Below are 15,678 nucleotides of genomic sequence, written 5' to 3'. Positions count from 1 at the left end.
CGTGTTTAGGCCACATACTGACCAAGCACTGCAAAGGCAGCTCTCAGTTTACATTTAGGGGGAACAAACTGCAATCTCAGCCTACCCGATTTCTGAAGCAACGCTTAGCAAAACTAAGAGTAATTTAAGAGCCCCATCCCATAGAGGAGGCCTGCTGCCCTAAGCCTAGCATACAGGAAGGCCCAAGCACTCATCCTTCTGATGCACACGGCCTTGACAGTTGGCTGAATCTTCTGTTTAGAGTTCTCAAGCATGTTCCAGTCTCATTTCCTTATTTACAATTTTCAGTATTTTAAAAATTATCTATAATGAGGAAATTTTACATTTATAAATAGGAAAAATACAAAAATTTATTCTTAAAAATCCATTAGCTAGCAATAACACTCCTGCCTGGCTGAGCTGGAACCCAACCCAGAATGCCTCTGAATTCTCAGACAGGGGAATCCTGGAGCTGCCTCGATATACATGGGGGATGAAGAATTCACCTGCCCATGCCACAGGCTAGGAGAAAATTCTTGCAAATCACGGGTATCTAGAAAATATAAAGAACTCTTGAAACTCAATAATGAGAAAACAACTCAATAAAAACTGGGTAAGAGATATGAAGAGACATTTCACCAAAGAAGATGTGCAGATGGCAAACAATCACATGAAAAGATGTTCCAAATCATTAGTCAACAGGCAAATGTAAATTAAAATCTCAATGAGATACCACTACATAACTACTAAAATGTTTAAAATTTAAAAGGTTTGCCACGCCAAGTGTTGGCAAAGATGTGGAGTAACTGGAACTCTTGCACACTGTGGTCGGTGTGTAATATAGTACAACCACTCTGGATAACAGTTTGGCAGTTTCTTTAAAACATAAACATATACGTACCATACGACCCAGACCTTCTTCTAGGTATTTACCTAAGAAAAATGAAAGCATATGTCTGTACTTGTACACAAACGTCATACAGCTTTTTCGGTAATAACCCCAAACCAGAAACAACCCAAATGTCTAACAGATAAATGCATAAATTGTGGCATACGTATAATACTATTCAGCAATAAAAAGGAATGAATTCCTAAAATACGCTACAACGTGCATGAATCTCAAAAAAATTAAGCTGAGTGAAAGAAGTCAGACAAAAACGAGTTCATACTGTATGATTCCATTTATATGAACTTCTAGAAGATGCAAACTAACATACAGTGACAGAAAGCAGATCAGTGGTTGCCTGGGGATGGGGAGGTGCAGGGAGGCAGGAGAGAAGCAGGATCAGAAGGAAACTTTTGGGGATGATGGATATGTTCGTTATCTTGATTGTGGTGATGGTTTCAGGGGTATAAACATGTCAAAACTCATCAAATTGTACACTTTCAACATGTGCAATTTATTGTATATTAATAAAACCTCAATAAAGCTATCTTAAAAATTCATTAGCACGATGTTTTAGATGTCATATAAATGCTGTAGTTCACAATTATTCAGAAAATTGTCTCAAATCTCTTAAGCCACTTTGTGTGGGTTATAGATACAGTCTTTGTATAAAAAACAAAATGCTTCTTTTCTCTATGCTTTCGCGCAAAACTGAAAAATAAAAGGACAGTGTCTTGACTTTTAATGGTATACACAGACTGCATATATAAAGGACTAGCCTGACTGCCAGGCAGGGCAAATCCTATTGCTCTGAAGAGGGGGAGGGTAGGGCAAGTAATATATTTATTTTTTGTATTACTCTAAGGCTCACCTTTTAAGCAATATTATCCATAACAAAAGGATTAAGGCAACCTGGTTTTCTCAATTTGATTATCCTCTTTAAATTTCACAGACTACTAGATAACGTAAATATATCAGACTGAAATTCTATGTGTGATTGATAAACAGAAGCCACTTAACTGTAAGAGTAATACACACACATATTTTTTCCTTCATATTTGTGCCAAAATCCAATAAATATGTAAATTTAATACTACTGAAAAATTGAAATCCTGAACGTTTAATCTTCCTCCTCTTATTCTGTATGGTGGGTTGTGAATTGCATGGTTATGCAAAAATAATACAAATTTAGATAACAAGTTTACTAATTTCTTCTGAGAGATACCAAAAAAGACAATGGTCCATGCTTGTGGTAGTTTTAATCTTGAGAGACAAGATTACATTACCAAAAATAGCATTAAACAGGATACAATATTCCAGAAGGACCAAGGAGAATCAGAACAGCCCACATGAACTTCACAAATAGGTGACCTTGAGGTTAATTTCATCCGATGGTTAGGGGACAAATATAAACAAAGAAGAGAAGGAAGGCCTCTCCTGTAAGAAGGGTCACTGTGAACAAAGAGCACAGCATCTTTAGAGGACGGCAAAGGACTAACCTCACTAGAGGCACGCAGATAAGCAACAGAAACTAAAACTGCAAAAGAAAGGTAGAGACAAATTATTAGAAGGGCTGAAAAGTCAGGAAAATGTTAGAATACCTAGAGTGGCACACCAGGATTTGTTTACTATTATTGTATAGACTAGGATCTTGAGGAAAGTAGTGTTTCAGAAAGACTGGATTTCAAATAATATGCTGGAGAAGTTGATTGAGAGTATGTAGTCAAGACATTACAAAGTTGTAGCAAAAGACATTAGATCAAGATGAGAGAAGCTTGAATGAAAAAGAAGGGATGTACAGAAATATGGAACAGGACCTAGTGACTCTCAAGTCTACAAAATACTGATGGAAAGGCATTAATAAAGGTTGACTGAAGTTTCAAGCCTGAAGGACTGAAGAAAGAGACATTATGAGTAAGATAACGACAGTAGGAAAGGGAAGTTTAAGAGGAGAAAAAAACAAAGAATTCCATTTCAGACAAGTTAGATGTGGGGAAACAGTGTCTGGTCCAAACGGAAATACGTAAAATGTAGTTGGAAAAATAAGACCTAGTGCTCCAGCGAAAGGAGTAAGTTGGAATTTGGGAGTTGTTAGCATATAAACGGTAGCTGAAATCACAAACATCAGTGGTATTTCAAAGAAAAAATATTGAGATCATGATCTCTAAGATCTCAAATTATACTATGGAAATACATCCCCTTAATTATCACCAAAATTATGTGTATACTCTCACTTCTTTGAAATTTTCAAAAACATCATACTTGGCTGTCATACCAGGACTAAAATATTAATGCAAATATATTATTTTACGTTTCAAAACTGCAGAAACAACCGAGCTCTTCAGTATAATCCAGAGGTGGTAAGTTCGAATGCCAGGCAGATAACTACGAGTGGAACCAGCCTAGCATGGGACAGAAGGAGTGAAGGAGAGCACAGACCTGTCTAAAGAAGGCACGTCTAGGGAAGGAAGGAGGGAGATGCCCAGCGAGTCAGAGGAGGAGCCCTTCGCCAAAACAAGGCTTGTGAGGTCTTGATGCAGGAACCAGTCAAAGAGCTTTCAAAGGTTTTGAGCTGGGAAAGCTGGGAATCAGATTTGTACTAGCTGTCATGGCCGAGGTAGGTAAAAAAACACCACCACACACGAAAAAAACAGGACAAGCTGAAGCTATGGTTAGGGCATCACCGCCCCTGAAGACGACCTCAGGGCACCTGGGAACCTCTGTGGAATGCAGCTTGAAGGTCTCAAGTTGCCTCGTCTGAACGTCCCTCCCCTTTACTACCTGCGTGGGGACTACGGGACTTGGACTCAGAACTGCTGCTCTTGTTGTCACCCGGGCCACTTGAAGAGAGAACCTTTTAGCTAAAATCATTTATTTTTCTTCAAACTATTTTTTAATATATGATTTGGGCTAATATGATTTACTCATAATTTTTTGTTTTAATCTTTTTTATATATTCTTTACGGTATGTCTTTCTATTGTAGCTGTTTTATACTATTTTATCCTTTCTAGTAGTTTTTCTAATTTATTTGCTTTTTCAAATGAAACTAGCAGGCTTTCTAATTATAAAAATATTTTCCATTTTGTGTGTACAAGAAGGGGATAAGTTTGTATATTCTTAGAAAAAAGGATGAAAAAATATACACCAAACCTAATAGTTGTTGCTACCAGGATGCAGGATCAATTTATATTCACTTTACGGTTCTTTTGTAGTATCTCCTTTTTTTCTAAATACTATGCACTATTTTACAATAAAAAATAAAGATTTTTAAAAATTAAAAAATATATAGAGAAGATACCTTTGGCAGCTCCAACCACTGTTCCATGAAGGAATGTGGACCCTGTGTCACCAAGTCTGATTTCTCAAAACTATTATAAAAAAAACCTAGTTTTTGGATGACGGCAACAAATTCAAAATTTTTAAAAATACTCTGCAGATTGAATTAAAAAAAAATACTCTGCAGATTGAATAAATCCTCTACAAATGAGACTTGGCCTTCAGGAGGCAAAATTTTAGACCCAGGATAGGAAAGTGTTTAATAGCCTAAATCTAATCCATATAAGAAAACATTGTGGGGGCTGGCCCAGTGGCATAGTGGTGAAGTCTGCACACTCCACTTCAGTGGCCCAGGGTTTGCAGGTCTGGATCCTGGGCACGGACCCACACGCTGCTCAAGTGATGCTATGCTGTGGCAGCATCCCACATATAAAATAGAGGAAGACTGGCATAGATGTTAGCTCAGGGACAATCTTCCTCAAGCAAAAAGAGGAAGACTGGCAACAGATGTTAGCTCAGGGCCAATCTTCCTCACCAAAAAAAGAAAAACAAAAAAGTTGTGAAAGACTTTGGAATTTAGCGGATATTCTGGCTAGCTCATCCATCCAGGTTATCTCCACCTTTGTTTGTCTTTGACTAAGTAATGTTATAACTCTGCAGGAGATAACTTGTATAAAACTGACAGTCATGCAAATAATTCCTGTCCACAGAAATATACCTGGTAGAATGCATTAATTACTGCCCTGGGGATAGTGACCAGTTTTGCACCATTTATAAATTCAACATTCCTTTATGAGACTAAAAATGTGTGGTGATACTCTGAGTTCTCTTGTGAACCAGTCGTAATATCTTAAAGTTCCCTCTTTAATTAATGAGTTCAATAAAGTCTTTGACAGATTTTATACTTGTGTCAGAGATATGATTTTATCCTCTTTTAAAATTTATCCATTAACTTTAGATTACCAATTAGGATTACCCAAAGATTCTTCCCGTTTTTCCATCCCACCTGGGTTTTTTATTTTTGAAGGTTTGTGATATTGGTAATGGGGGAAAGATATAGATATCCAAGAGGACAAGTGAGAGAAGAGCAAGGGAAGATATTTAAACTGATATCACTCCACCGAACAGCTGGAAAGCCAATTAATTAAAGCATTAACATAAATTTTATCTCCACTCTGCAATTTATGCTCCAACCTCTCATCCAAAGAAAGGGAAAAGGAAGCAAAAAGATTATCAGAGAACATCACACATAGTAAGTAATGTTTTATCAACTCTCGTCTTTGGGTGCGTGTGCTAGGTCATGATATGAAATGTATTTCTTACTTTGGGTTGAAGGCAAAAAAGTTTCAAAGCCACTGATCATACTTTGGTGCTCACAAACCCCTTAAAAGAATTTTGAAAAATGATGCACTCCTTGCATTTTTTAAGTTGACATCTAAAACTTTTCAGTGAAAATTAGAACGGATGTAGTTTCTAGCATATTATATTTATAGGTTGAAATAAAACCATTCTATCATTCCTTTAAATTTACCCAACGGAATGTAAACACCAGAACATTTTAATATCCATCATCAACCATTTATAAAATACATAAACAAGTTCTTTTCTAATAGCAGGACATTTTACACTGTTCTTTTTTCCTCCTTGAACTCATATTTCCATTCCATTTCCACTGGTCTGGAGTAGCTCGGAGCTGCCCTCAGACTACAGGAGAGCGGCTTTCACAACACACCCAGAGGAATACAAAGTGCTGGGGCAACTTCATTTTTAAGAGAGTCCGTCCTCTACTTTTTTTAAGAGAGTCTGTCCACCTAGCTGGAAAGTGACATCATGCACATGCATAACAGCCATTAAAAATTGAAGTTACATGATTTAGCAAAACTCATTTCGCTAATATGACCACACAGTCGCTTTTAGCAAAGTGAGAAATTAAATACGTATTATTTTTAGCCAAAACAGAACATCTAAAATACTTAGAAAGTCAGAAGATGTCAAGTTACAAATTGATATTATAAAGCATCAGGTAAGGGAGGATCCTAGGAGAGTGCACAGGGGTCCAGAGAACTTCACAGTGTAGATTTCAACAGGCGTCAAGCTGGGGTGTTTTTTCTTGATTTGATAGTTTCTCCTTGATCCTTACAGTTTAAATCCTTTTCCTATTTTACTTTATATTAAATTAAAGGCAGGAAAAGCTTTTCAGAAATGCGTCATGTAGGATTCAAACATGAAACACTTAAACACAATACAGGAAATCCTAGGTTAAAAGGGTACAGGGCAGGGGGCGGTTCTGGTCTGTCACTACAACTTGGTAACTTTGTTTTAAGATTGGCACCTCAGCTAACATCTGTTGCCAGTCTTTCTTTTTTCTTCTTCTTCTGCCCGAAGCCCCCCAGTACACAGTTGTGTATCCTAGTTGTGAGCACCTCTGGTTGTGCTATGTGGGACGCCATCTCAGCGTGGCCTGATGAGCGGTGCTATGTCCGTGGCCAGGATCGGAACTGGCGAAACCCTGAGCAGCCAAAGCAGAGCACACAAACTTAACCACTCAGCCCCTGGGCCAGCCCCATAACTTGATGACCTTTAACAGCTGGCGTTATTTGCCACACAGAGGCTTCATCTGATAAGCTCAACGGCCAGCTACTCAGCATTAGCATGTAATATACCTACCGCCAGGAACAGCTTGCTCTTATGCGTTGTTACCATAATAACGAAATCCTATCATCATGGAAGTATTACATAATCTAGAATTACTAATTTTCTGGAATTTTCTCTAGCAGAATTGCTTTTCAGGGATATGATAAAGTCATCTTGAAAAGTCACAAGTCGGCCCAAGAAAATTCTAGAACAGAACCTTCATTCTTCTCGGATCCTGTTTCCATCATGAACACAGACAGTCTCACTAAAGTAAAACAAACCTCACACAGTTTTACTCTCCTCTGTTACTTTGTAAATAAATATGACTCCCAAAGTCCACATTAGAATCATCAGGGAAGTTTTGTGTAGTTTTGTAGTTGTTGTTGGATTTGGGGATTTTTTGTTTGTTTTCCTTTTAATTAACTACCCTATTATTTTCAGAATCAAGAATGGTGGCCCGGCAGTGATAACAACTCACGGCTTTTTTCCTCTAGTTCTCTGTGTTCTACTCATAAAATGAAAAACAGAGCAACATAATAAAGTCTCCCCTAATTCTACTAATTTAAGAGGGGAATCTCCCATTACATTGGACCAGGGTTTCTCAATCTCTTCACTCTTAGCATTTGGGGCCAGATAGTTCTCTCTTGTACCCTACTCCTCTGTGGATGGGCGTGATCACCCGGTATGTGACTCACTCCAGTCAGAAGACATCTTAATTTCAAGAAGTTTTATTAAAAAAAAAAAAAACAGAAAAAAAACCACTTCTCTTTTTTTAATGCAGTACACATGAAAACCATAGTGGTTTTTTTTTTTTTTCCTAAAGATGGATGCTAAATAGTAGGGAGATAAAGAAATTTAGAAGATAAAGTTGCTGCCTTGTGAGAGCTTATAAACAAGCCGTACTTATGATTTATATCATCTGGGTCTCACTCATTGACCAAGAAGGTAATTTAGAGGCTTTAATGTTATCCCAGGTCTTCTAAATTAATGATACAATGATATGCTTTACATTTTAGAAAAGTTACAAACACAATCTTACACAACTGCCACAAAAAAAAATATTTTGGTTTTGGCTTAAATAACACTGCTGTCTAGCAATACAACACAAATTTCTACCCTCTGCATTCAGTGTTGCACCTCTTAAATGAGAAAAAATCCTGAAAAAGACTCCAGACAACTCTAACAAAAAGCATCTCTTCACATAAAACAAATATCTGAGGTGAGTAAACACATTTAAATAATGTCCTAAGGGAGAAGGAAGTCATCCGATGTGAGGTGACACCTCTTTACAACTCTCTATAGCACAGGGAAACCTAGAATGAACAAAGAAAAAAATAAAACATTATTCAGTGTGTGTCTTTAAGTTACTCTATTTGTTCACTTAAATACATTTCACACACAACAGGAACCATCACATTCAACTTCCAAAAGGATTCACTTCCAAAACTGCCCGCTAAAAGTCTGCATTATTTGACTTTCAATACAACCTAACTGCACAATCAAGTATTTACTTCCTCCCCAAATAAAAACAAATTCCTAAAATTCAATCATTTGTTCACTTTTTAATTCACTCAACCAACATGTTTTGAAGGCCAAATACCAGCCAAGCATGGTGCTAGGCCCTAGAGAAACAACACCAGACAAGGCCCATTCTTTGAATTCAAGAACTACCCAGTCCACCTGCTGCCTCTTGGTCTCCTCCACCACCTCTCATAATGCCTATGGGCACAAAGCACGGTCCTGAGTCCTGCGTAAAACCAGCACCATCACGCATGTGGCTAACAGTTGCCAACAGCAGGTCAGGAAGGACTGCTATCCGTCTAAGACTATCTTCAGACTCCTGAGTAAACAGGAAAGCTGGCTGTTTGACCTCCTTCCATTTTTTTTTAATGATTTTATTTTTCCTTTTTCTCCCCAAAGCCCCCTGTTACATAGCTGTATATTTTTAGTTGTGGGTCCTTCTAGTTGTGGCATGTGGGATGCCGCCTCAGCATGGCTTGATGAGTGGTGCCATGTCAGTGCCCAGGATCCAAACTGGCGAAACCCTGGGCCGCTGAAGCAGAGCACTCGAACTTAACCACTCGGCCATGGGGCCAGCCCCATTATCTCCTCCCAATTTTTCATCAAAATGCACATAAAGAAACACAAGACAGAGCCAGCCCCAGTGGCCTAGTGGTTAAGTTCAGTACACTCCACTTCGGTGGCCTGGGTTCGGTTTCTGGGCACGGACCTACACCACTCATCAGTGGTCATGCTGTGGCAGCAGCTCACATACAAAAAGAAGAAGATTGGCAATAGATGTTAGCTCAACGCAAATCTCCAGCAAAAAAAAAAAAACACAAGATAAAAACTGGCAATAGCTCTGTCAACCATATGCCAAGGTCTGAATCAAATTCCCATGAACTCACGATCAGTGGGGATTGACCAAGAAGTACAACTCACCAAGAGTTGATTCCTGTACTCTCTGCCATATGCTACATCTTCTGAAATCCTGTCCAGGGAATGAATGAATAAGTGAATAAACAAGCTAACTAAAACAGGAGAGTAAACCACAAAGATGGGGAAAGCATTTCATCCATTCCCATTGCCTGAACTTAATTCTAAAATACAGGAGCTGTACCTACCAGAAAAACAATAGGCTGCCAGACATCCGCCTGCATGGAAACTCTCTAAAGTCTGGCAGAACTCGATGCCCTCCCCTATCCCTACTCCTCCCAGACAAGATCTTTCACCTCCATTCAGAGACTATAGCTTTTGGCCTGAGCAAGCCACAGGAGAGAGGAAGGAGGGCAACAGTTTGTAACTGTCCAAGGAAGACCTTGTAACACAGGGTCCCAGAGAGAAAAGCTCCACGAGCAGAGCACAGGAAGGAAGTCTACTTTCATGTTTAAAGAACTACAAACTGCTCCTAATTCTTTAATTCATAGAGAGATCTCAACAATCCAAGTCACAGCAGACTCAGTCTCAGCCGGGCAGACCCACACATGATGAGTGGCGGTCAGCCACTGGGAACTGGACAAGCCAAGGAACATGTGCATCTGTCTGTCTTCCAGGACCAGACACGGAAACAAGAAGCTGCCTGCAACAGAAAGTTCAGGGAAGAAGACTAAGGTAACATCATCCACCCAGTATCTCCTTCAATAAGCCATCGCCAAAATGTGAGCAACATAAGGAAGGGAAAATGTGGACCCAAAGACTAAGAGGAAGAATAGCTCTCTGATGATAATTTTCCATAAGAAACTGTTGAAAAGTATAGAAAACATCTTGGTAACCCTCAAACGGTTGTAAGAGAACACGATTTCTTACATCCGGGCTGCTGAGCAGAGCTGGGCAAAACATACCATCACCCAAATGAATTCAGGATCTCCACTCTCAGACAAGCCCACACACTTCCTTCCTTCTGGGGAAACACCCTGGGGTTTTCTTCCCCCACCACTACCTCCAGTCATGATCACTAAGATGTCCAATGGATACTTAAGGGCAATCTGGTCATGCTAGGAAGAGTTACATAAGTTTGCAATTTTTTATTTAAGTACTTAGTGTATCAAGGCACTGTGCTCAGTAATTTACATACCCAATCTAACAACCCTGTGAAGCTTTATTATCTCCCATGTTAACACAGAAATTGTAGCTCTGAAAGAATGAATAATTTGTGCAAAAGTCACTTAAGTGAAAGTATCAGGATTTAACCCAGGTCTGTCTGCTCCAAAGTCTACGTTCTTCACTCTGTGCTACACTGCCTCGATATCAAAGCCTAAGTCATCTTCCCATCTAAATGCATCTTCCCCACATGCATTTCTCCTCTATCCTCTATCTCAGAAAAAAGCATGATGCTCCAAACAGCCGCTAGAGACAGAACCATAAATGTTACCTTGATTTCACCCTCTTCCTTCACCCCCTGCCCACCAACCTCTAAGTCCTGCAACCTCATGATATCTTACGAACCTTTTAGCGTCTCTCTATTCCTACTGCTACTGCTTGAGTTCACCTCACCAGCATCTCCAGCATGAATTATTGCAATGCCCTTGGGTATCCTTCCAACACAGCGGACTCCCAGTAGCCACGTTTGTTCTCAGTCCTCCCCAAGTCCTCTTCCACACCACAGCTGGTTGGAAGATGTATGGTCAAGTGACTAGAGCAGGCAAATTACATTCTCCCAAAAGCTGGTCACAAAGCCTGGGATAACCATGTGGGTCTACGTAAACAATGAAGCAACAAACGCCTGGCTGAAAAGAAGGTGGTCTCAAAAAGAGACAGAAGACAGCTTGTCTTCTGAAAGCTTTCCCGTTCACAGCTTCAATCCTTGTGAGGTCAGGAACCCTTAGGCTAAGTCAAGCTAGCCAGCTGGCTTGCCCTGGTGGTCTAGTGGTTAAGACTAGGCGCTCTCACCACTGTGGCACCAGTTCATTTCCTGGTCAGGGAACCACACTACCCATCTGTCAGTTGTCATACTGTGGTGGCTGCATGTTACGGTGATGCTGAAAGCTATGCCATCAGTATTTCAAACACCAGCAAGGCAGACAGGTTTCAGTGAAGCTTCCAGACTCAGACTAGAAATTCACCAGCAATATTCACCAGCAAACCAGATAGGAGAAATCCACATCAGGATACATTACACAGTAAAACTGCAGAACCCAGATAAACTGAGGATCAAGCAGAAAGACACTAAAGCTTACAACAGAATCACAATTTAAAAGGAAAGTAAGGGCCAGCCCAGTGGCGCAGCGGTTAAGTTCACACATTCTGCTTCGGTGGCCCAGGGTTCACCAGTTCGGATCCTGGGTGAGGACATGGCACCACTTGGCAAGCCATGCTGTGGCAGGCATCCCACATATAACATAGAGGAAGATGGGCACAGATGTTAGCTCAGGGCCAGTCTTCCTCAAAAAAAAAAAAAAAAAAGGAAAAGGACAGTAAATATTAAAAGAGTAAAACAATATCAGCACAGTCTTGAGAGAAATTAACTGTCCATTTAGAATTCTCTATCACAGAAAGACAGTAAACCTATCTTTTGAGAACAAGGATAAAATAAACATATTCAGAAAAAAAACAAACTGATGGAATTTACTACCAAAGATTCTCACTAAAAGAACTTCCAAAGAAGGTACCCCCAAAAGAAGGGAAATAATACCAGAAAAAAGGTTGAGATGTAAAAATAAATAGTTAAGCACAGAAAATGATAAATATTCTTCAAGCAAATCTTAACTGCATACAGCAGTAATAATGCCTAATTTGTGGGGTTACAAGAAATCAAGATAGAACAAGAACTCTAGACAACAGCATACAAATTGGGAAAGGGTAAATGGAGTTATAGGGTCTTATCTTGACACAGAGTAAAATAACTTTAGACTATAAGTTTAACACGCATGCTAATGGTTGACCACAAAAATTTTTTAAAGAAAACATGTAACATTCACACTAATACAGAGGAACAAAATGGAACTGAGGAAAACACTAACAAAAAGTCAATTAAAAAGAAGGCAACAGAGGAGAAAAAAATAAACAACAAAAAAAGCAGAACACACAGGAAGCACAAAATGACTCTAGAAAGGAACCCAAAAATACCAGTAACCACGATCAATGTAAACGGACCAAAGATAGAAAAACGAAACCTCCAGCTATCTGCACTATTTACAAGAGACACACCTAAACCATATGGACACCAAGAAGTTGAAAGTTATCAGGCCAACAGACACAAACATCATAAGGACCACACAGTATAAATATCAAATAAGGTTTACTGGAGAAAACGTAACAAGCAGAGAAGTGGCAAAGTGCCCATGATCCCCCATACTTTAGTGTTCCCACAGAGAGGAACCCAGCCCCCACACACTTGGGCAATAATGTGATCGCAGAATATCCTGGTTAAAGAAGTGCCTTGTGAAGAAGGGAGCTGCTGGGGCCCCAGGCTGGTATCAGCCTGTCTTCCCTCGAGCTGAGACGTGCCAAGTCAGCTCTCTGATAAGCCACCAAAGAGAGGAGGAAATGACCATCCAAGCCCACGGGTCTTGCTCCGCTAGGTGAAGTGAAGGATGGAAAAACATAAATTCTAACCAAAAGAAAGCTGATATATCTAAATTTGTCTACAGACAAAACAAACTTTAAGGCAAAAAGCACTACTTCATTTCACCATTTTGCTTCATAATCTTCATCTTGTATGTACCAAATGACAAAATCTCCAAAAATATATAGCACAAGTCATCAGAAGTTCAAGGAGAAACTGCCAATGCTACTATCTATAGAATATTTAATGCAATTATCTCAACAATTGAGACATTAATCAGACAAAAGAAAACAGAAAGAGTTGAATGCTGAAATTAACAAGCTTGATCCAACAACTGGAAAATACAAGCGCACATGAAACATTTACAAAAATTGTCCATGTACTTGATAAGCCTTAAAGGAAGTCTCATATACTTTCAAAGAATAAGTATCAGAACATACCATCTGACGATAATGCCATTACATTAGAAATTAACAACAGGAAATAACTGTAATAAATAAAACCTATACATTTGGAAACAAAAGCAACCCATGAGTCAAAGAAGAAATATGCTGGAAACTAGAAAATATTTAGAACTTGATGATTAACATCTACTTAGGAAAACTCACGGGATATGCCTAAAGCAGTAGGTACAGGTAACTCTACCAGACCCAGAATGTTTTATAGGTGAGTTCTACCAAACAGTCAATGAATAGATAACTCCAACTTTACACAGAATCCTAGAGAATAGAAGAAACACTCCACAACTCCTTTCCTGAGACTAGTATAACCCTAATAATACTATACAAGACTATACAAGAAAGAAAAATCACAGGCCAATCTCACTTAGGAACAAGGATGCAAAAATCCTAAACATAACAATAGCAAGTCAAATCCAGGAATATATAATAAAACATCATATACATAACCAACTTGTGTTCCTTCCAGGAATGAGAGCATGGTTGAACAATGGAAAATATATTCATTTCAATCATCTCAATTAAGGCAAAAAAATGCATTTGATCAAATTCTATAACGACTCAATTAAAATTCTTATCAAACTAGGAACAGAAAGGAAAGTCCTTAACCTAATAAGTAGAACTTCAAGTAGTAAAGGACCTCCAGGAAGGCTCCTTAAAGGGAGCTAAGTCCCACAAAGGTACACCCTCTTGCCTGCCCACATTTCTGCTGCCTGGAACAGGGACTAGATGGCTGATGCTCCAGCACCTATAGTGGCCTATGAAGTGACAAGTCTAGAACCAGATACTGAGCATAAAACAAGTGAAAGATGGAAGGAATCTGGGTTCCTGATGTCTTAGGGGCACTCCCACATGCTGAGTTTGCATGCCTCTGGACTTCACTGACATGTGAAACTATGCCTTTGTGTATTTAAGACACTACTTACACGGTCAAACCCCATCTTAACTCAAAGACCATCTATATTCAAAATGGCAATAGGAGCTCTAACCTGGACAAAAGACAAGAAAAATAAATAAAATACTTAAGAATTGTTGAGACACAAAACTGTAGTTATTCACATATGATCAGAAAATCCAAGAGAATCTTATAGAAAATTATTAGAAATAAGAGTTTAGCAGGACAGCCAACGGAAAGTCAAATATTTCTATATACAGGCAACGGTCAGTTAAAATCATTAAAAAGATTTTTAATACCATTTATAATAGCAAAAACAACAAGGTAAGTAGGAATAAATCTAACCTATAAGTGAAGACTTTTATGTAGAAAATTATGAAACTTTTTGGAAAGAGTCTAAGAGGGCCACGATAGCTCAAGAATAGTAAGAGTTATCATTAATATGCTACTTGTTCTGAAATCAATGCAAGGTTTCAATGCAACTGTGATCACATCCCAACACAGTTTCTCATGAAACCTGACAAGCTCAATTTTATATGGAGCAGCAGAGAGCTGAGAACACAACGAAGACATTTCTTGAAGAACACAGCAGGGTAGAAGGACTCGCCCCCAGACATCAAAAGTTATCAGAAAGCCACAGTACTGATGAGAGTGGATACCGGTACGGGGACAGAAAACTAGACCACTGGAACAGAACTGAGAGCCCAGCAACAGACGTATACACATACGTAAACTTAAGGTGACACTGAAGGTCAGTGGCAAGAAGGGGACATAGTCAATAAATAATGCCTGGACAACTGAAATGAAAACAAGACGAAGACATTGGATCTGACAACATATATTAAAAATTCAATTCTAAATAATGGAATATTAAACATGAAAGACAAAAATACTAAAACATTTTTAAGGATCCTTAAATGAGATTTTTTAAATTGACTTTTTCAACTATATTAAACTTAAGGGAAAAAGCGTTTTAACTTTATTAAAAGTAGGAGCTCTTTAGAAAGAAAGGAACAAAGGAAGGGCAGGCCCAAAACTGAGAAATGTAGCCTTACTATCCACACAAATGTAAAACGCTCTCAAAAATCAATAAGAAAAAGCAGCAAAAGACAAAAAATGGTAAACACAAATGGCCATTAAATATTTGAAAAGCTGTTCAACCTTATTAGTAATAAGGGAAAGCAAATTAAGACCACAATAAGAAATCATTTCGTATCCATCAGATTAGGAGGAAAAAACTTCAAGAGTTACCAAAAACGTAGATCAACTGGAACTCTCTTACACTCCTGATAAGAGGATAAACTGGTACCACTACTTGGGAAAAATATTTGGTTTTACCAGTAAAACTGAAGATACACACCCTATATTCCAGCAGTTCTACCGACAGACCTTTGCACAGCTGTACCAAGAAAGAGGCACAAGCATATTCACCGCAGCCCTGCATGCAACAGAAAGGAACTAAAAACAACAGAAAGGTCAGTCAACAACAGAGCAAAACAGCAGGGTGAAAAGAATGAACTCCACTCACACGTGTCAACACAGATT

At 38.8% G+C, this 15,678-nt stretch overlaps 1 protein-coding gene across 6 annotated transcripts in view; it reads right to left on the bottom strand.

The window, feature by feature from the left end:
* UMAD1 (UBAP1-MVB12-associated (UMA) domain containing 1) overlaps positions 1-15,678 on the bottom strand; it is a 218,042-nt gene that overhangs the window by 199,819 nt on the left and 2,545 nt on the right. Inside the window, exons 2-4 of one of the 6 annotated variants that reach the window (XM_070264521.1) lie at positions 9,219-9,267; positions 8,059-8,089; positions 881-912 (exon numbers count right to left, since the gene is read on the bottom strand). The exons of 1 other annotated variant lie outside the window; for it this stretch is intronic. In XM_070264521.1, coding sequence (XP_070120622.1) covers positions 881-883 — 3 coding nt within the window. In that variant the 5' untranslated portion in view covers positions 884-912; positions 8,059-8,089; positions 9,219-9,267. Of the gene's footprint in view, positions 1-880; positions 913-6,809; positions 6,984-7,488; positions 8,090-9,218; positions 9,268-15,678 lie in introns of those variants that run through there. 4 more of the 6 variants (XM_070264522.1, XR_011437814.1, XM_014739041.3 and 1 more) reach the window with 4 other exon arrangements.

This window comes from Equus caballus, chromosome 4, assembly GCF_041296265.1.
Source record: "Equus caballus isolate H_3958 breed thoroughbred chromosome 4, TB-T2T, whole genome shotgun sequence".
Lineage (NCBI taxonomy): Eukaryota > Metazoa > Chordata > Mammalia > Perissodactyla > Equidae > Equus > Equus caballus.
Note: the sequence above shows the minus strand (reverse complement) of the source record. Positions and strands in the feature narration are given on the sequence as shown.